This window comes from Larus michahellis, chromosome 13 (assembly GCF_964199755.1).
Source record: "Larus michahellis chromosome 13, bLarMic1.1, whole genome shotgun sequence".
Classification (NCBI taxonomy): Eukaryota; Metazoa; Chordata; class Aves; order Charadriiformes; family Laridae; genus Larus; species Larus michahellis.
Genome location: NC_133908.1, coordinates 5281251 through 5303597, shown reverse-complemented (window position 1 = coordinate 5303597; position 22347 = coordinate 5281251). Strand labels below are relative to the sequence as shown.

The 22347-nt window shown below is 46.5% G+C and overlaps 1 protein-coding gene across 4 annotated transcripts in view; it reads right to left on the bottom strand.

The window, feature by feature from the left end:
- Nucleotides 1-22032, bottom strand: part of LIMK2 (LIM domain kinase 2) — a 31875-nt gene extending 9843 nt beyond the window's left edge. Inside the window, exons 1-8 of one of the 4 annotated variants that reach the window (XM_074606194.1) lie at nucleotides 21908-22032; nucleotides 19591-19690; nucleotides 5501-5636; nucleotides 4114-4223; nucleotides 3675-3863; nucleotides 3113-3218; nucleotides 2178-2374; nucleotides 1271-1457 (exon numbers count right to left, since the gene is read on the bottom strand). In XM_074606194.1, the coding sequence (XP_074462295.1) occupies nucleotides 1271-1457; nucleotides 2178-2374; nucleotides 3113-3218; nucleotides 3675-3863; nucleotides 4114-4223; nucleotides 5501-5636; nucleotides 19591-19690; nucleotides 21908-21923 (1041 nt within the window). In that variant the 5' untranslated portion in view covers nucleotides 21924-22032. Of the gene's footprint in view, nucleotides 1-1270; nucleotides 1458-2177; nucleotides 2375-3112; nucleotides 3219-3674; nucleotides 3864-4113; nucleotides 4224-5500; nucleotides 5637-10712; nucleotides 10853-19590; nucleotides 19691-20660; nucleotides 20853-21907 lie in introns of those variants that run through there. The other 3 variants (XM_074606193.1, XM_074606196.1, XM_074606195.1) reach the window with 3 other exon arrangements.
- Nucleotides 22033-22347: the final 315 nt, after the last annotated feature.

Below are 22347 nucleotides of genomic sequence, written 5' to 3'. Positions count from 1 at the left end.
ACCATGGGACATAGCAAGGCTGATATAGGTGGAATACAAATGCATGGAATAACACAACAGAAGCAAGAGTACAATATTCTTCTGCTCCTGTCTGAAATCAAGCATCCGTATACAAGTAGCGAGCCAGGGAACACTACACATTTCAGCCAGGGACATGAAAGCCAGGGACATCTAATACCCAAAGATAAAGGGAAGTGAAAAGGCAAGGACAAGACAAGGCTAAGTGGAATTCTTAAGCTGACATACCAGCAAAACTGAAACCAGTGTCATTATGAAACTCCAAGAGGGCAATTTTAACTCCCAGAGCATGCACCAGAACAGGATGGCTATTGGGTAATTTGAGCAGAAAAGAAACACCTTTGTGCCATTAACTGTGGGGACGCAGATGACAAAAGCATGCGACAGAGGAAAGGTTCTGCTTACCTGGACCTGTTATTTCTCTATGAGCAGAGGAGAAGAGAAATATGCTCATTAGTATGGATCAAAAGCATTGGGTTTGTAGTACTGGCTCACCACCTCCCATGGAAGCATGAGAGGAATATGGTGGCTGGACACCTGGTTTATACAGGTATAAGGAGAGAAGTCCCACAATACGGTAAACAGCAACCTGAGTACGGAGGAGCTCACAGCACCTTGGTAAGGCAAAGGAAGCTGCCCCCTGATGCTATCAGGGATGCCAGGGTAGGAGCTGCACCCCAACTCAAGACCGGAGAGCTTAAATACAAGAGAACAGCTATTAATGGAGATTTTATTTGGGAGAGTCACGCAAGACCTGACCACTACCACCACACTGACAAGCCATTTAGGCTCTGCTGGGGGTTCAGAGACAGTCACTGCATCAGCCTGACAAACCCCCAAGCATGGCACACTAAGGGTGGGGGAGAAATGCTGGACTGGGGAGTTGAATGCACCTCTTCACAAGAAAGATGCTCCTAAGAGAAAGTGTAGCTTGCTCCCCCTTCTCCCCACCTCACCCAGGTGGCTGCTGTGACACAGGCACTCTGTGGAGCTCTAAGTCTAACTCAGGAGATGAGTACGTATGGCCAAGGTTGATATTCAAAGGGGATAAAGTCAAAACTGCCTGTAGCCAGAGACACTCATGGTCAGGGAATGAAACAGAGAAATGGATCTCACTGAGCAAACCAGGCGAGTTCCAAGAGCAATCACTACCAGAAGGGCAAAGGCCACTGAGACAGTGGCAAAGGATCCCCAAATAGCTAGACATTGCTGTACTCAAAGTAAATGATGAATGTTTGGGGACCTCCCTCACCTTGATTGCTTGTCCAAAGAACCCTTTTCCTAGTACTTCGCCATGAATCAGGTCACAGGGCCGGAAGATTTGCTGGGAGCAGCTAGAAGAGGAACGTAGGGATTCAGAGCGACTGATGTCACGGCTCAGAAGGAGCGGTTCCTTTGGAGAACTGGGGCCAGGAGACTTAGAAATGCTGTTACTTCGCCTAGAAAACAAAGGAGACAAGAAGATCAGGGAAGCTGCTAGGAAACTTTTGGTCCAACATATCCCATCATCAGCTCCTAAGGGACCAGTTTCTAGCTGTGCTTCAGTACTCTTCATATCTCAAAAGCCAGATGCTTTCCCAGCACTGTGGAAGCTCTTTACAAACCTAGAGCAGCTTCCAAGTCAGAGCTGCCTAACTCCACCACCTCTCCTGCATTGTTAGTCAGAGGTGGAGCTCTGTGAACAGGAGGAGGAAGCTGTGAAGACGAGGCACTTGCTAGCTCTAAACAAAGATTAAAATACTGGTAAATGACTAAATGAACAACTGAGTGCCCCAGTCTAGGAAGACAAGATTTTTCCCAAATCCCAGGTCTCAGACATATTCCCTTTAAGGAATCCCCAGCCATTTAAGGCTGGTAAAAACCTGAGCTTTACATCTTCTAACTGTAAAACTTCGTAGCTTTTCTATGTTAAAAATAGAGTTCCTTATTTTCATTAAGGAAAATTTGCCACCCTGAAAGGGAGTGGAGAGAATACATGTCAATAGCACAATGTAAAGCCCCACTGCTTTGCCAGTGGTTTATACCAAAGCTCATGTCAGAGATGCGTCATGTCTCTGCAGTCGTCTGCAATCACAGGGCCGAGGCACAGAGCAGCCCAAACAGGTCGCACAGGGACATAGCAAGCTAGGACAGAGGCAGCAGTGCTTCCAAGTCCTTACCTGAGGGAGCGCCGTCGGAGTGTTCCTTCCAGATTCTCCTTGATGTCCAGTGGAGAGAGGGAGCGCGGGGAAATGGGTGGCTTTATGTGAGTGGGAAGACGGGAGTCCAAACGAAGCCTGTCTAAGCGTTGTGAGACAGGGTCGTGCTCTATCAGCAGCTGAAGTGTCTGGCTTGTCTTGCGAATCAAGTCCTCCACCTGCAATCCAACCAAAGGACAGGATGATAGCAGCCAGGAGGAACGCAAGTGACAGGAGACAGAGGAGACACAGCAGAATGTCCCTCAGGAATCAGAGTAGAGAGTTCAGTGAGATCACTGCATAGTTGCGGTTTAGTTGTGTGCACCACAGCTGTCTACCAGACAAATCAAGCTAGCAACACAGAAGTTCCTTATGCTATCCAAATCCTCTTCTTTCTGGTCAGCTACAAGTGACCAAACACTTTCCCTTGCGTAGTGAAGGTAATGGTGGTCTCACTACACTCTTGCAGCATTGGATATCTGTATAAAGCATTTACTTGTAAATACAGACATCAAATACTTTTTTTTTTTTTCAATGGAAACTCATCCCTAGGATCAGCTGAGCCTTTGCCTATTGGCAGTTGCCTCTAAAAGGATCAGAACAGTGGCCTTCACTAGCAACGCATGAAGAGTCTTCACAGCCTCTCTGTCCTCATTTCACAGACCTGACACTTTCATTACCTCCCTTCATGTTTGAATGCTACAAAATCAGAACTGCAACCTAATTGCATTTCCATCTGTTACATTTTCCTCTTGGGCTGGCAGGTGTAGCAAAGCTTGTCTGCATGTTTATTCCTCCTGGCAGCATGAGCACTATGGGTGTACACACACCGCGTGTAGGGTGGGAGCACAGTGCCGAGACACGGAAGCTGTAGGAAGGCAGACGAGAAGGAGGCTTCAGAACAGAACTCTACCCACCTCCTCCACCTGTAATGTACGAATAGGAGCTCCGTTAATCTCCAGGATACGATCTGCAGGGTGTATGGCGTTTCGGACATCTGGGCTGATGTGCATCCTGTTAACTCTAAACATGGGAATAACAGCGTGTGTGGGAAGTCAGTTTAGCTAAAATGACAAAAAATATTTGATCTCTGATGCTTCCCTTCATATTGGTATTCTGAAATAAAACAAAGCTAATCCACCAACACGGAGCTACCGTTAGACCAAGCGCTTACGTCTGAGCTGGTTTGGGGAGAGCTCTTCCTTTGCCCAGCGGAAAATATTGTTAGTTCATTACAATTGGCTGAATGTTTTGTGTTCAATGAAGGAGACAGCACTGAGAAATAAATAATCAATTAAGGTCGCCACAAGAGTGAAATGGAGACCAAACACAAATGGCTATTACCCAACATATGTCCCTGTTGTGCCAAGACAGATGCCCTCAGCAGTTAAAGCAGCTGGCAGGACAGCAGCACTGCGGAATTTTTACCAGCTCCCTCTGCACAGACATGTACCTTGCACACAACCTTGTCATACTCACTCTTTCACCTGGACACCAGTGGCATAGCTGGAGCAGCCACCTTCCACAGACACGGAGAACCCCCTCTTGCCATCGGTAGCTGCTGGCATGGAGATGAGGGTCAGTGTATACGGCAGCTGCTCACGCAGAGACTCAGTGGAGTGTTTTTCTATCATCGGTGTCAGCACAATCTGGTTATGGCATTTTCCACTAAAAGAAGTGAAGAAAGTCATTATGGCAGTGTCCTATCCCCCCCTGCCGAACTCACACTTCTAAGTTCTCTTATTGACCATAAGCTACAGTTCTAAGCGCTTACTCCATTCCTCCCTCCCGCCCTCAAAAGGCAGCTTCCTGGCATTCCCCAGTGTAGCATTTGGCCGAACCACATGGAGCCAGCTGAACGTGGCTTACACATACGGCAGGGAGCAGCTCTGTGGCAAAGCACGCAGCTCCGTCTTACCAGTAGAGAGTGGAATGTTGCACCAGTGCGTAAGTGTCCCCATCTTCAATGATCACTTTGCAGCTCATACAAGCAAAGCACTCGGGGTGATACTTGTATTCGCCAGCCACCTACAGACAGAAAAGGGAGTAGCTTAGAAGGGCCAAAATCCATCAGCAGATGCAGCTACTGCTTTCATCTCTAATTAACATGTTCACTCACCACAAAGTCAAGTGGCAGTTTTTTACTGGAGAGTTATATTAGCCTGTTCTACCTTTCCTGAACCCCATCCTTGGCACCTTGTTAGCTAAACCTCTCTGAAACAAACATGTCAACATGGAAAGCAAAGCTTGCGTCCCAGGAACCTCTGCTATATTTGGCAGCTGCTCAACTATCAAAAATAGCTGATAGTCTGCTGCAGACTAGTAAACAAGATATTAAACCTTCCTGTTCAGTTGCTTTTGGCAAGATAACTAACGTTACGCCTGAATTAATAAAGCTGAAAGGGCGCTTTTTTTGGCAGTCAGGCAATGCACAAATTCAGATACTTTACCAGCCAGCTGACAGAACAAAAAAAGCAAGCTGCAACTGAGACAACAAAATACCTTTAAAGAATATTTCTATTCATTGATCTGTTTTTCTGTTTTCCTTATGAGAACTTCCCTTATTGACAGTATTTTGCGAAGACTTCTGCAGACATTGAGAAATTGTCTGCACTTTTCTCAGTACTTCTCTTTGAGGTAGCGATCATATTACTGAGTACCATGCTGTTTTTATTTAGACCCTGAAAAATAATGGTTATGTTCCTTTCTTGACAGTTTTAAAGGTTAAATATTTGCAAGGTTGTGGCAAGAGAGAGCAGAACATTTAGGCAAGCCCCGTATTGTGCAGGCAGAGTCCAATGTTTCGAAGCAACTGGGGCTAATGCTGCTTCAAGACGCCATCAGCCAGAAAACCACCCTGGCCACAGTCCAGGTGGGACTCGGATGGCAACCTTCCCCAAAGCCAGAACCTGCTGCTTATCCCGAGCCAAGAGGTTTGACTCCACAATGCAGTGGAAAATCACCCCATGGAGACACTGAGCGCTGTGCTACAGAAACTGAACAGAAGTTTCCTTAATCACCTTTCTGTTTCTCATGCCCGTGCATTTCAGCACCTTCTTTGTTCATATGCTTCAGGTCCTCACAACTCCCTCCTTTAAGAGCCTTCCCATTCAGAATTAATCTCTAACTAGAAGATGAACACACAAGCCTCATTTCAAATCTCTGGTTAGAGATTAGAGTTGCAAAGAGACTATTACCTTCGGTTTATTTGATTATCTGAATAGCCAGGGCAACTCCCAACCAAGTCTGAGGAGCTGGAGACAGGCATGTCCTGCCTCCGGGCAGGAGTCCTTTACAGTCCTTACCATCACAGGTCCAGTCATCAGCAGAGAGCAGCCATGGCAGAATTCCCCAAACTTCCCCCAGTAGTCTTTGTGACAGTACAGCTTCCCATCTTTCTCATAGTACCAGTTAGTGAGGGGATCCTGACATTCAGAGCACCTTGAAAGAAACAAAGGAACAAGGTTCCAGTTGGCAACAAGTCACAAACCAATGGAAAAGGCCCTCTCCTGCATGGAGAAAACAGACGTTCAGGAGCAGCTCACCACCAGCTCTTCTAGCTATGGATGTTCTAAACCCCTCCACTTCCCAATGCTTTTTCAACTGAAAATTAGCACCAAAACCAAGGTTTATAAGAAGAGGTGGTATCAACCAATACAAAGGAAAAGACAAGCTTACAGAGTTTAAAACAAATCCTATCCATTTGTTAAAACACATCAGCAGGTTTATAAATTCTGCCTTACAAATTTCGGTCCTCTGCTTCCTCCCTCTTCCTGGATGCAAGCTTCCAGCTGCAGAGTTGCCCAGCACACATATAGCTCTGCTGTTTCTACTCAGTGTTTCTATAGCATCTCACCCCCTTGTGCCAGAGCACCGGTCTCCTCAGCCAGTTTAGGAAGGGGGCAGAGAGGCCGGATCCACTTCCCTACGCAACGCAAAGCCAGTTCTGCACCAGCCTTTGTGGAAAGCCTTTCTGTTCTCCTGTAAGTAGACCTCTACCAAAAGGTCAACTGCAGCGCTATCCATTTGAGCGAGAACTTTCAAAGCAGTTCATCCTTTGAGCTCCACATCCTGACTGCATTCATCAATTCACTGTAATGAACGTCCTCCGCCTCTCCCCACCAACTGGTCTCCCTTTCCTTCTGCTGATGACAGCACATGAGATTTTTTTTTCCCCAACAACCAACCAACCAGAAAAAAAAAACCCAAACAAAACTGCTTCTCTTATTTCATGAAGGGAGTCTCAAAATCCTTCACACACCGGTGTCAGCTCCCATTTCAACAAGGAACCATTACTAATCCTCTACCTACACCCCCCCAAGAAACAAACAAATCAACAAATCACCCCACCCCCCTCTCCAAAAAGGAAAAAGATGCAGCAATTCTATGCAGATATCATTTTAGCAGATCACAAGCGGAACCCAGATCTTCAGGCTTGCTGAACGCAAAATAATCCTGCCTCAGCAGGATGCACTGGGCAAGGGAGTTTAACTTCTGCAGCAGGGAGGTGTGACTTAATGGAGAGATAAGGCACAGACAGCAATTGCATCACTAAAGATTATTCCATTAGCCCTGGGCAGGACGTTCTCAGACTTTGAAAGGAAAATTAGTCTGGTATTGGCCATTTCTGAGTGCAGATTCCAAGGCGGGTTAGTCACCAGTAACTGCTTCAAAGAAACACCTCGAGGATCAATGCTATCGCCAGTATGATGCTTTCCCAAAGGTGGAAGAGTTTCTTCTGCCCCTTGCCCTAACAATGGTCTCAGTTACTACATGGGAGGGGAATCCATTGCACCAGGGTGGGGGTTTGGGAGGATATGTGCCCTCCTGGACAGCAGGCCTCTCTGCAGCACCAAGTGCCCTCAAGTCAGCCAGCGGCTGTGGAGGTGCACTTTTTACATGCTCCCAGGTCTCAGATGAGAGCTACTGTTGACTTCACCTTTCACAAGCTTCCTGAAAGCTTATTTGTGCCAAAGACATTCCTTGTGAACTCCACCAGCTTGTAATGAGCGTGATGATATGTGAAGCTGGTCGTGCTCCAACATGGAGAGAGTTATTTGCTCCATCTCAAAAGGCTGCAAAGCAACAAGGTGAAGCGGCTTGTAAGCAGACTATGGTTTTAGGGGAAAACACACCTCATGAGGTATTTAGTGCCGTACCCTACCCTCAGGAAAGTTGCTCCTTCTAATGTATTTGGCTTTTATAGTGTTTGTTCTCACAGCTGGAGAGCTCCAAATCCTGCCCCCCCTTCCTCAGTGACGGGAAAGAACTCCAGCACGTGCAACAGGCCCTGCCAATTCTGTCTGAGGCAGGGGGAGCAGTAACTTAACGTGCTATACATGGTACCTGCATCATTACAGCCTCAGCCCTGGGGCACTGTCATGCTTACACCCTGCTCATGGTATGCAAGAGACCCCGAGGGCATTGCAATGCATTTTCCCTTCAACCACTAGCCTTTGGCTTTCGTTTGCAGTAAATACCCCATGATCAAGTAGGTGAGTGGGAGGGAGAAAAGAACAAGTGGAGACTAACAGCAAAGATTTCTATCACCTTGTGGCAGGAACATCTGGCTCAGCATGGGCAAATTGGATCCCTCAGACTTATCCAGCTTCTGTGTGCGTGCCTGTACCAGTGCGTGCTCCAGGAGCGATTACATCTTCAAACAGGGAGCTGTGACCAGGCCTGCACTTGGGATGCAGACAGCAACACTGGAGACTGCTCCACCAGGACTTCAAGACCTTACTTTCTGTCCAAGTTCTCTCCAAGCAGGTGGGTTATTTATTCATTTGGTTGTAAGCACAACACCATCCCTTCCTCACCCCTCTTCAATTTCACCTTGAACCACTCCTTTTTCTCCCTAAAAAAAAAATCTAAAATTTCTGTAAAATCAACACAACCACAATTCTGTTTAGAGGATCATGTGTGCTTGTCTTCCCTTTACCTTTCTCCTACTTCTTCATGGTTTGATTCCAACCTTGCAGCACTTTGCTCAGTTTGCTTTCATCCGGAAATAAGCACTGGTATCTAATTTGCAACACACCCATAGCAAAATGAAGGTGAGGGGGTGGAGCCAGCAAGCAGTCAGTTCTTTGCTATGCAATTAAACAAATCTGGGCAGGACAAGTTTGCAGCTTAAGGCTCAGCACCCCACCCAGGGCAATGAGGCAGGAGGAACAAAGCAGCCAGCCCCAGAGAGGCTAGATGCTGGTAATGGATCTAACTGGCTACTTCGTTAATCACTGCCAGCAAGAGGATGTGGCTATGGCCCATATGGCCAAGCAGCACCTTCTGTTATTTGCCATGTGTTCTGTGATGTAGAAAAGGCTTTAGATTTGTCAGGCGTGGAGAACTGACTGACACCACCCAGGTATAGTTTTAAGACTGTTCCAACTGTTTCAGCGCCTTCGCCCAAATGATAAAGGCATCACGTGATTGTTCCACATGACTCTCATTGAAGAGCTATGTCAGAATTTTATCAAGGAAGATACAAGAGTTACCACCACTCTTTCTTTCCCTCCTCACTAGAGTGTGTGGCAATGCAGCACTGCTATTGCTAGGGCTCACATCAGCCAAGACAGGAATACAATTACTTCTACAGGTATTAAGCAAACTAATCTTTGCCAGTCTCCACAACCAAAAGAAAGGAAGATTTCTAGCTTCTCTGTCTTTTATAGATTAGAAACTGATAATCCTCTCCTAGATGATTTCGTATTCTTATTGCAGAGTAACAAAGCATGGTAATCAATGTTCTGGGAGGACTGGTAACAGCCATACTTGACGCGTTTCCTCTTGCTGCCCAGCCACCATTTTCAGAGCTGCAGGGCCCTGCGCTCGTTATACAGTCCCGCACATTATGATTCTTTGATTCCCAATCTTGGTTATAAACAATAAATTGTTCTGCCTCCCATTGCCATCCTCCAGGAACCCCAGGCAGCATCGGGGTGCAGTGTTCAGCCCTGATGCTCTGTGGCACAGCAGGTGCAGAAAGGGTTCACAAATCCCTGCTTGATGGCTACTGGGTTTTGTGGGGGGTGGTAGGAGGATCAGGTCACAACAGGTAACCAGCCCGGTTTTCAGTGAGATGGAGATTCAATTGATGTGGCATCTCTTTTACATCTAAATGAAAGCCAATACCCTCATGGAAGCAGAGACTCCCTGGCACTGAGGAGACAGATCCCTTTGAGAAAGGCTCATTAATAAAATCCACCCCCCACACACACTGTCAGGCTAGATCAGTTAACGCTCGCCAGGCTCGAAAGAGCTGTGGCTCCAATTCTGCAGGCAGGGCCGGGGAGAGGACAGTCACGCAGACAGAGAGTTGCAGAATAAAACAACCCCAGCCTGTAGCTAACCCAAAGGCTTCTCACCCAGACTTAGCAGAAGTGTGTGCACTGGCTACATAAGAGACACGAGAAGAGGAAGAACAGATGCTAGAAAACAAAGTAAATACTAGGAGACGGAGTATTTAAGCTCTGACTATGCAAAACCATTTCCACACACTTAGGAGAAGGTGTATCTATGGCTTAGCATGGTGCCCTACACACATTACAAATAATGAATGCCTGCTCACTTTCCTTCTTCTGAGAGCGGGTGCTGTTTCAGAAAGTTGCCTAAAGCAGCTTAGCAGTTGCACAGCAGTATTTACTCCTACCCTAGATTTGTTTTAACAAAAGGCTCCTTACTCCCAAATCAGTACAACAGTGTGTTTGCAGGAACAGGATCAATAATGAGCAAATCCAAGTGGAGGGGAATAGAAGAGAGACAATGAAACTGCAAGCCCTGCCTTTCCCCATCCGTTCACTATATCAGCACATCAGCATGTCACCATCCCAGCTGTGTTCAGCCCCACTAAGAATTTCCACTATGGAGATGTAATGCAATCAAAGTCTTATTCTGCAGCTATTGCCCTTCTCAAGCCTCATTTGTTTGATTGGAGCAAGAATGGTTGCTAATATAAACAAAAATATCACAGGAGAAGAATCCTTTCCACATAGGGGAAGTGTGCTGCTTGTCCCTAGTTACCTGCAAAGTACCCGATTCCTGTTCTTGAACAAGATTATGCACTCCCTCACTGCAGATTACATCACTTTCTTGAACTCGCAACAGCACACCTCACCTCACCCTGTGCGACGTCCAGGCACAAGGAGCTTTGGAAGCGAGACATAAGCAGCAGCCTGCCTTAGTAATCGCATTCCCCTGGCAGTGGAGCACAGCACGGGGGCATGGGGCATACCTAGTGCTGCTCTGAAAGGGAGCCTGCTTGCCCAGGCGACACAGACACTGCCTTACAACACAGGGGCTGTTCCCTCGTACCAGAGAGCTGCAAAGGGGCTGGTAACAAGAATCTTCCCTGTCTCCTCCTCGGAGCAAGACAGGACCCCAGTGTGAGGCTGGCTGTTCCCTGCACGCAAGCACTGGATCTCATTCTTCACACCTCGCACACTCACTGCTTAGGATACCATTACAGGGGGGAAACGACACTTTGAAGATCCACTGGTAATCCTGTCCAAGACTTACCGAAAGGGATCCTTGGGAGCGAAGTAAGCTGGGGCAGACAAGTAACTTCCCATCTTCAACACTGGATAAACCGGCTCAGCCACAAACTTGTCCAACTGCCTCTGAACAGCTCTGTTCTGCCAACATGGCAGCAGCCAGTGCTCATTTAATCTTGCGCTGATTCAGATACTTCACCTCTCTTTGAAGCTGCCCAAGGAACGCCAGGTCTCTCGGCTGCTCATTCCTTTTCAGATTTTTCCTGGCTCCCATGGCTATAACCATCTTCTCCTGCACTCAGCAGCGGCGGCACCCTTGGGAAGGATAGAATAACTGCTAACCGGGCTAGTTGGACATGCTTCTGCAATAGTTCTTGCAAGCTCTGCTGCCTGCTAACTATTGTCAAGTTTCCCCTTCTCTGGTTCCACCCAAGGGTGGGAGGGGAGGAGGAGCCATTGCAGGAGGACAGCGTGTGGCTACAGAGGCTGAATAAGCTCTACTTCTTCACAAGGGGTGGAGCTTTGATCCAAAGAGGGGCTGCATTAGTAAGTGCTGAAAGATAGCAGGTTTTGCCAAAGTAAGAGCCAAGTGCATAAACGTGAAACTGCTCTTTGCAGCAGTGGCACAGTCTGATGGAGAAGTCAAGGAAGGCAGAGTGACAGCCAGCCAGCCACATCTCCAAACACATCAAATTAACATTTACTACATACCTTCCTAAATCCCTCACAGCGTGCGGGGGTTATCCTACCTTCACAGGACCTACAATCTGTTCACCCTCTTGGAGGAGGTAACTCAGTGTGCTTCATCCAAGGAAAATTAACTTTCCTTCCAACACTGTTTTAACAGAGATCATTGCAATCATTTAACCTAATCTTCATCTCCTGAATGGAAGCTGAGAGGTATAAATCAGCACAGAGGAGTACTCTCTCCTGCTTGCAGCACACGTAGTTATATCATTTTGCTTGCGCTGAAGCCAAGCATGATCTCTAGTGGCCTAATCAGCTAAAGCTGTTTGCAAGACACTCAGAAATGCAACAAACATACGCTGCTGCACCGAGCCCTCCCTTTTTTGTACAGTCAGCAAAGCCTGGCATGCCTGAACACAGCCCGAAAAGCATGCTATGTTCCAGAGGCAAGAGTACTCAAATGTGCTTTCACTGGAGATGCTAGTCTCAGCTGGCATATTGTTTGAGGGACGCTTGGGGCTGGGACGAGGCAGTCTTGGCTGCAGGTTTGACAGCTGCTGCTCGCTGTTGAAGTAAGCAGAAAGCCAGGCAGCCTTTTGGGTTGTTTTTTATTTTTTTGACTTTTAATAAGCAGCCACCTTTCTGGAAAAAAAAAAAAAAAAAAAAAAAAAATCATCATTTTCACCCATTCAGTGCAGTTTCGAAGCCTGGCTGTGAAAGTGCAGCGAAGCCCAGCGCTGCAGAGCCTGATGTGGTTGTCCATTCCAGCACGGGTCTAATTCCTTCTGACATTTCACACAGCTCTACTGGAAGCAGCAACACGGTGAGTCTGTGTCTAGGAATGCACTCCGGTCTCCCACATTCTCTATATGTTGCGTGCTGAAAACGGGCCAGCGCTAGCGCTCCCAATCCAACGCTTCCCTGGCGATCGGCACCACCCCGCCACACACACACACCCGGCGCATCGCAGAGCCCCTGCCCTGCCCAGTGTCACTGACGGACAAAAGCTTTTCCCCCCACAATTCTGCTGCCATGGGCTGAACTCCCTCCAAGGGGGATTCCACGTGACCTCATAAATCCCAACTCTGCAGACAAAACCTTTGAAGATTTGATCCACAGATGTGATAAGCAGCCAGCTAGTCTGTGAATGAAGCCAGCAGATAAAGCCTAACTTCAAAGTAATAAAAACCACCCAGACAGCTAAGCAACTGGGAAGGGATTTTGTTTGAGACTTCCTTAAAGCCAAAGGACACATAGTCAAAAGTCTATTTAAACAGGAAACATCTTATCAAAATGATTTTACTTTTGCAGCAAGGCCCAGCAGCAGCCAGTAAGTTACTTTTTCCTCTACAGAATTCTCTTGTTATTTCTTGCCTTTTTTTATTGTCTCTAGGACCTATTTGAGAACACAATAGCTCTGATAAAAGGACTCCAGAAAAGGTGTTAATGTGTTCATACATTCTAGATCTGAATTCCAGCATGACTGTACTTCAAAAATGCTGCTAAACAAGTGTGTGTGTGTAGGGGGGACCTTTTCTACGTAATTTTACTGATATCATCTCTGAGGGCCAAAATGCACCGAAACAAATTTATTTTTCAACGACTGAAGTCAGATCTCAGCATCTTCTCTTGCAAATGCCGACAGCATTTCCACTACAAACACGTAGCCATCACCAGGGGTTGCTTTCCTTACTATGGTTTAGAATTGTACAGTAATTTTTTTTTGCCAGAAAGAAGCCTGAAATCTATATTTGATATAACTAGCAAATAAAAAGGCAGAAATGAAAAACATTGAAAAAGACTTAACATGAAATTTATTGCAGCTGTTACAGTTTTATCCCCACCGAAACGCATCATGTAGCTATTGTGATATTCCAGTGATTAATAGCTTCAAACAGCTGGGGTTAAGCTGCACATCTAGACACAGTTCATGCTGTCCAACAGCATGTCTACAGACAGATGCATTGCTCAGCATATCTACCAGCCCTAAGATACACAAATTCATCCTGGCACAGACAGGCACTTCGGTATGTGTGGGACTGGTGTAAGCTGGGGAAGAGGCATCTTGCTCCATGCCTGAAGAGTCTGCAGCAGAGCTTTGTTTCGGCATGGGTGCAGTTTGGAGGCATTCCAAATACTTCAGTGCAATCCCAACACCTCATTGTATTTCCAAGGCACTTACACATAACACGTGCTTTGCTGCTGTTGAAAGACAGAGTCAGCTCCTGACATCAGCTCCTGAAACTAATACCATTTTGATGCACACGTACCTCTGAGTGAAAGCTCCCGCACACAGCTCTTGAGGAAACTAAATGAACAGTGAAGCAAAGCTCATCTCCATTACAGCATCTTATTTCTAAGCAGCAGCAGAACTTCAGACCAACACAGTGAAGCCTTCTCAGTTCTTAACATCACTAAGCACTACATTAGGATGAAGACAGAATTTTTCTCACCACCATACCTGCCTAATGGCTGCAGACCTCCTCAACACGTGTAGGCTGAGAAGCAAAGCAAAGAAATTCAGCCTATTGGAACTTCACAGTTGGAACTTCAGAAGCAGTGACTTCTAATCTGTAAATGCAGCACAGATGGCAATAAGATGGACACTTACACCTCTGCATCTTGATGCGGTTCATAACTTGCTGCTTTTGTCTGTGCAGATTGCGAAACTCCTCAGGGAAGGATCCTGCCTCACTCATGTGGAAAGCCTACCACATACTGGGCTGTGTGAGTAATTCTAATTACCTGGATATAATAATGCTCTGATAACAATGCCCTAAAGGACAAGCTGCATAAGTCACAAGTCAACTAAAAAAAGTTCAGACTGGAATGCCCAGCTCCTCCTTAAATAGAAAGGGTCATCATGGATGTCCTGCAGCTGATAGATTCCCCAGAGGAATGTGGCCACTTCCACCTGCAAAGTGCTTCATTGTTCTCTTGGCTTTTTAAACTCCTGAACAGTCATGGTGATCCATGCACAAACAGGCACTTAGCAACTATTTCTCCTTAAATCTGATATCGAGCTGGTGAATTTCAATGCTGATGGAGACATCATCAAAGAGACATTCCCAGGAGTCTGCAGGATTAGTGGAGAAGAGCTCTCACCATTAGCTTTCTGTAACTGCTAGAAACTGGAGAGGACAGGGAAGAAGAGGAGATTCTTGTCTTCCTGCTTCTACTATAATTCAACTACCTTCTGTTATTGACTGATCTTTCCCCTGCTCTCAAATTCAGCTGCCGTGTGTACAAACCTGGCTGTGCTCACAGCTGAAAAGCTAAAGGAAGATTCTAAGCATCAAACATCCCCACATTTCAAATTCGTCTTACTACACACCTTTGCTTACAACTTTATTTGTCAACATTTGTACGTTTCAGCTTCATATCCTGTCACTGTAGATCTATTTGTCCTGTTGTCCGCGGGGAGGAAGCAGCGTTTGGAAAATGAAGGCCTGTGCCAAACAGTTTGAACCAACAGAAGTGATCCAAAGTCGAGAAAATACGGTCCCTGAGTAAAAGCGAGATCCAGGGCTTTTTCAGTCTAGGAGAGACACGATTGCTGCTCTCCAACAGGAAAAGTTTACTTGAATAACAGAAGGGGGGAAAAAAGCCTGTTTTCTACATCCATTGTGAATGTGACTAGGAGAAATTGATTAAAACTGCAACAAGGGGGATTTCTGAAGACAGTAGACAGAAGCTTCTAACACTAAGGATAATTAAGTGCTAGCAGACATAGTCTGGGAGGCAGAAAAATGGGAGATTATTAGGTGACCAGATTCTTGATCATTCCTAAGCCATAGAAATTACTTGCTTCAAACATAAGAAGTTTAGTAGATACCCTAAGAACCACAGAAAACAGATTTAGAATATACCCTCAGAAGTCAACTAGTTTATCCTGCAACCCCCAAAACAGGTTTAATTATATACGTTCTTAATACAAGTCTGCCTGGCTTGCCTTCCCCTAAATGTAAAAAGAATCAAAGTGTTAGTTTTGCTGAGCAAAAAATATTTCTACAGCACACAAAATATGGCACTCAGTATAGAAAAACCACGTCTTTGTAAGACAATCAATTTACTGGGGGTGGCAAATTAATAGTGGTTCTCTTTCTGTTCAGTAGCCTGGAGCTCAGGGCACCCCTCGACGCATGGATAGCTAATCCGGTTCTGTTTTCTGACCACGGACAATTGTCATGCTGCAGAGAGCGTACAACGGGCGGGTGACCAGGGATTCTGGGAAGAATCTAGTTTTAACCTTTTTCCACTACTGAGAAACAGTCAGAAGGAGAATTTGTTTCAAATTCACTTCAGAATACCAATAGGAGACAGAGCCAGGAGTTCTGCACTCAGCCAAAACTGTTTCTCAAAAGCATTTTCTCAAAGCATTCATTTAGAGAACACAACCTTCTGCGGTTACACCACTCCTTGTGTTTTAGTTTCTAGCCCCAGTAAAGGTTAACAGAAATTGAAATGGTGTAATACATTCAAATAGAATGCAAGCATCTGAACAATCTGTCAGGTGAATTGATTTAACTCTATTTAATAAGGCAACTTTTATTGTCTTTTAGACAAATAATTTTTGTTTTATTACTTTGGACTTTTTTTTTTTTTTTTTTTTTACAAATGTAAACACTTTCTTAAGGATTTCAAGACTGTTGTTAATTTTAGCGATTATCTTTTACTGGAAAGTCAACTTACTGCTTACAATTACTTAAATATAATAATGTAATCCCTGATCAGTATAAAAAGATTTAACATACATTTAGTCAGATATCAAAAGCTTACACTTTTTAGTCATACAGTTGTTTATATTATTAACTTAGCATCAAATTATTTCATAATTTAATTTAAAAATATATATACAGAAAGCCGTAAGAATTTTTCCTGCAGTCAAGCTGCATTGCATATGCATATAAATCTGGTGTATTAAGCAAAAAGGAAGTATTTGTCCAAACTGAATTAACAGTTTCTTGTCACCATAATCTCCAGTGCTTTAGACTTACTAATTAAAAATTTTGGATTAGTACAAAACTTCTCTGCTTTACTTTCCTCTTCCAGAAAAAGGAAGATGAGCTTTTCCGCTCTTCAAACTCCTGATGATTTTTCAGCTTTTACTTAACTGGGTTTGATATAAAATAAATAGTGTATTTTTAGATCTGTAACTGTAAAACCATCAGTAATCCATCACCTTCAGTAACTTTTGCTGAAGATAAACTGTGAACAGTTTTTCTCTGATCTGGTGGATTTGGCTTTTGTTTGAGATTTCTGCAGCAAGCCTTTGTTGCTTGGCTACTTAAATTAGATTTATTTTATAGACCATAGTAATTTACATCCTCTCTTCTTTCATGGTTAGGAAGGAACTGAACCTCAGCTGCCTTCCTTCCTAAAAAGCTCTTAAGCACCCGGCTACAGTAGGAATTCCTACCACCATTTCCAATAATTTTCTTCATGTGGATCCAAAAGCATTTTCCACCTGGATGCATTCAACAGGCTTGATCTGAATTCATGGTTTTCAAATAATCAAAACTGGATTTTTCTCAAATACTGTCTCCTTAATATTAAAACATGCAGCTATATCTGGGTCTTCTCATCCCATCCTACTCCAATTCAAATATGCGATATCCCTACAGAAAGAGGGGATTGTTTTTAATTCCATTTGTGGAATTAAATTCCATCTGTGGAAAAAAAACAACAAACAAAACCAAAGACAAAACACCACCAATGGACATCAAAATACCAGGTCTCAGCTAACAATACTGTATTCAAAGGTATAGTTCAAGCCAGTATCGTCTATTTTGTAATATGGAAAAAAAAGTTGGACTGAAAGCAGTAAGAACAGGATGCTGTAGGTCAAATAAAGCTCTTCCGATAATTCCTGTAGGTAAAAGTGATCCAGACTCGGGGAAAAGATACTTTGCTGTTTCTCTCTTTCCCTTTCTTGGTGTAGTGTTTGAAGCTCTGTGCAATATAAATTCCAAATTCAGTGTAACTGTGTATCGGTGAAAAGCAATGACCTTTGAAAGCGTATACTATCTCAACAGAGTTCAGAGGCACAAAAGTACATTCAGAGTTAATTCTCGACAGACATTGTGACTGAAACATCATCAGCCAGATCCAACCCGTCGGACTCAAGCCTAAGGACCAGCTGGCCAAAGAACAGTTTAAAATATCCAAGATACACGAATAGGGATGTGCTTGTCCCTCCAGTCACACCAGAGAAAATATAGGTTCCAGAGACAAAGCTCCTGTACATGCAGTTTGAGGAAGGAGGGAAGTGACAAAAAACTTAAACCCTCAGAGACATGCATGTACGTCAGCTGCTGCCAGTGCCAAGCATGATCAGCAGCCTAGCCTGACCAAGAATAAACAGGGCTAACGAGCCTGGAGCAGTGCCAACCAGCATTAGAGAAATTATGTGCCAGGCCAGGGAGTCAGCTAATCCACAGGAAGACTGTAAAAAACACTCCACAAGAGCTGCCGGAACTCACAGCTACCAGCTGCCAAAGGCTCCTACCCTTAGAGGCTTTTTAAAGTTTGGCTTTGGGATCTCAAGCACAAGACTGCTGCTCAGCATGGCTTAGGGATAACAGAAGAAAAGAGGGAACAGAGTGCAAACTGGAAATTTGTTTTCATGTACAGTCCTACCCTGGAACTAGGAAAAAGGGAAGGGCAGCTTCCTTTACTGCAGGTTCCAATTGTTCATTCCGCATGGCAGCGTGGCTGGATGCTAGAGCTGCCAAAAGCACAAAGCAGGAGAGAAGCGCATCAGCAAATGAAGAAAGTTACTAAACAGCTCAGGAGAAAAGTTGGCATCTTCGCTTGCATAAATCAAAACAAAACAAAAAAACCCAACACCCCACTAAACTTCCATTTTACAATATAAACTACGGTATCAAATTCTCTGTAAAGTGTCACGAGGGCAGGATTTGCCTCCAGCTCAGCTGTTCTCCACATCAACGGTCCCAAGAGCAAGAAGCACCAAGACATTTGCAAATCAAGGCTCACAACAGAAATATATTCAAAGGCAAGAAAGACTGACTTATTAGCACACACAGCTTTGGGTTTGGCTACTGGCAGAATCTAGGGAAGCTCAACAACAGGATACTAGTTCTTTAGGGAGAAGAGAAAACCAGGATTAGAAGCTGACTCAACACAGCTAAACATCAATACGCAAACCAATAGAAACCCAAAAGACAGGAATTTGTAGTGACACAAAGCTGTAACTGTGATTATCAACAAGCCATTCTAACAGCATTTTCCAAGTCAACAGAGCTAGCATTGCTTTGGCAGCATGATATGCTGTTTTTTTGAAAAAATGCACCAGTAACCATAATCCTCACTTCAACAAAGCTAGGGTATTTTATTGGTTTTTTTGGTTCTTCAAACCAGGACAGTAGATGCTGATCTTGGCACAGCAAACATTCCTTCAAAGCCACACTTTGGCTTCCTTTTCCCCCTTTGCTTTGACAGCGTCCAAAACATTAGCCTCTCCAGATTCAAGCCAACAGCTGCGCCGACACGGAAGCCAGTAGAAGCTGCAGGTACTTAACCCCTCCCAAAACTATAGGCCCCTTCAGAAACGTGATTCTGGAGCATGAAAACCGAACCGAGTATTCATGAAACACTGATGAGAGGCATTACTGCCACTGCCAGGAAGAAAAGCACATCAGAGATCGCTTTCCGTCCTTGCCGATAGCAACATTAACTGATTTCATAAGTTTGTATGTCTTAACAGTCTGAACAGGAGAGGAAGTACAACACAAGATCTCCCTCCCCCATATCAGCAGTTCTCCCCAACACCCTGATATCTCCCTCATACCTATGACACATGGAAAAAGCAACAGGCTACCCGAATTGCCTGGGCACTACTCTGGAATGCAGCTGAAGACAAATATGCAACCCATGGCTGCTGCCACCACCAGTAAATCAGAGCTTTCATTTACACTTTATCTGTATTCCCGTATGCACTTGCGTCAGCATGGCAACACTTTGCCAGGCAGTGTCAGACCACTGTCGGGACTGCAAGTCAGCTCCAGAGCGCTATCGCAGGCACTGAAGTACGGCCCCAAGCGAGAGCACACAATCCATTTGCAGGAGGCCCCGGAACAGGTCAGGCACAGAGCTGACAGCAAGAACCCCCTGTTAATGTTCGTACTGATCCACCAGGTTCCGAGTGAGTTAAAAAATACACAGAGAGTTTAACTGGCTAAAGTTTCACCTACCGGAAACAGGAAATATGCCAAGCTTCGTTTACAGTCTTGTAGAGGCGCTGACCAGCAGCAATGCTGTCCCCGCATCCTAGACACCTCCAGGCTTCTTCACCTGCATGTAGGAATAAAGTGACACACAGTGACCCTTTTACATCAGAGGAAACAAGGATTGCTGCATCCTTGACAAAGAACGACCTTAAATTATATAGTGACGGGAAAGCCTTCACACATAGAAAGTTAAGCCAATCCCAGGCAGCTTCTAACCCCAGAGAGTGCAGTTCCCAAATCAAACTCTGACATCTTATACATTCTTTTGTTTTCCCTCCAGACATAACATCCCCATCCACTCCTTCACATTATGCAGAAGAAAGCAACGTGACTTTTCAGGGAAAACTGCTCAGCTACAGCTATGCCAGTCCTTAGAGCAGAGATTTCAGGAAGGCAGACTGCTCTAGTGTAATGATTCCCAGAGAGAACCAGGCTAGGCCAGGAAGGCAGGCTACTACTTCCCCTCATGCCACTGACTCAGCACATAACGTTCACGCTTATTTGTATAATTAACAGTATTTCCCAGAAATGAACAAAAGGAAAGGCAAACTTTATTCAGTAGAGAGCAACTTGACTACCAGGAAGGAATTACACACTTGAGTGAATATTCCCGTCGAGACTGTACAGCCAACGCCAGAGTACCATCAGGCTTAGGAAGAGGGGTTGATGCTCCTGGCCTATTGCCCTTTCAGAAAATAATCATCATAGTTTAACATAGTTATAACGGTTTCTGCTAGAACTGTCATAGAGCCCCAGAGACAGCTAGTTATTTAGATGCATGCAAGCTAGGAAAAGCATCATGAAAACTTATGTGCAAAGAGGACTTGGCACACAGATAAATGCTATCCAAAATCCAAACAGCTGTGCGGGCATATTAAAGCAAGAGTCAAGGATCTGGATGAGCACAGGATGGTGCAAAGAACATGTCACATAGCTGGGCAGATCTTAAACCTGCTTCTTTCTGCTACCAAAAGTTTACTTGCAGTAAGGTTGCATAAGGCAAGAAGTGCACTTCGAGAAAGAAAACCACTAACCATGGACTTCCATCTTCCAAAGAACATTGAAACTTGGTAGTTGCTCAGGCAGGTTGATACCAAGGTCAAGTTCCTTGAAGTTACACAAAACAGAAGTCATCAGCCTACTATGCACTATGTAGGTCAATAACAACGTTTAAAAATAACCAAGGTGCAGATCTCCTTGAATGTTCTACACAAAGAGCTATTTCAGACAAAAGACTTGTTGCACAGCCACCCTCGTCAGCAGACGGGCAGTGCCCGTGAAGGTCTCCATGCAGACCGGAGCGCTGGGTAGGATTCACCCACATGGGACATTTGGTGTAAGTCGCTGCTTCAGTTCCCAGCTCCGCACCAGCTCTGCACCCGGGAGCATGTCGGTGCCCTCCTGCTGTCTGGAACACCCAGAGCTGCACCTGACCTCAGATCTGCACCACAGAGCAAGCGTTCGGAGAAACTTGCAAAAAAGCTTGCACTACCCATGCTCTTCTATACAGCAAATTATTTTTCAGCGCAGCAACGGAGCTCAGAAATAAAAGGCAAGGCCACGCGTGCGCGGGCAGACGAGGGTCTGCTTGGAGGCAGCCGAACTTCTGGAATCGCCGCCACTCTACGGGCCAAAACCGCCTGTGAACCTGCTCCTCCGCCTCCTCCCGTGCAGAGCCACCAGCGCAGGGTGCAAACGGGAACGCGGATCCCGCTTAAAGGAATTTAAGGACTAACGGCTCCACCACGGACATTCTCCACAAGGCTCCCACAGGGCTTCACCGCCAGCTGCCGAGCCCTGCGCAGCAGTCACCGTGCCGCGGTGCTCCAACTGTTTAACCGTGCCCGGAGAGGCCGATTCGCTCCCAAACGGAAACGAACATTCCCGTATCCAACCGAAACCGCCGAGGTGTCCGGGAGAAGCGACGGAAATGAAGAAACCAGAGCAGGAAACAGCGCGAAGGAGGCGCGAAGGGACACAGCCAACGCAGCCGGTCTGCCGGCTCCCGCAGGACAGCAAGAACGTTACGGAGGCGGCCAGCGAGGAACGGCGGCAGGGGCCGCCACAACGGGGACAGGGCGAGGGCGACCGGCCGGCCCCAGCGGGAAACCGCCTCACCGGATCCGGTGCCCGGCCGCCGTCGGGGCGGGAAGGCGCGGCCCTCGGCAGCCACCCCCACCGGGGCCCCGCCCGGCCGCTCCCGGGGACGCGGGGTAACGTTTCTCCCCACCCCCCGACCCCGCGGCCCGGCCCGGCCCGGCCCGGCACCGCCGCCCCTCACCTGGCGGCCCCTCCATCCTCGCGCCGCCGCCCCGGGGCTCGCCCGCGCCTGACGTCAGCCGCTACGGCACGCGCCGTAGGTCACTCCGCACCTGGCCCCGGGAGCGCGCAGCGCGCGCGCACGCCCCCCGCCCCGCCCCTCTTCCCCTCTGGCGCCTATCTGGGCGTCGCGCCCCGCCCCGCGGGCAGCTTATCGCCCCGCCCTTTTCCTCGGCGCGGGCCAATCGGCACTCCGCCCCCCTCGCGGCCACAGGCCAATCGCCGCGCTGCTCTGTGGGGAGCGTCCCGCCCTTTCCGCGGTCAGGACCAATGACAGCGCCGCCGCGTCCCCCCCGTCCCTCCCACCACGTGCCGCGGCGGGCGGTAGCTGCCGCCGCTGGGCCCGGCCCGGCCCCGCCGCCCGGTGAGGGAGAAGCGGGGCCCGTCCCTCCCGCTTCCTGA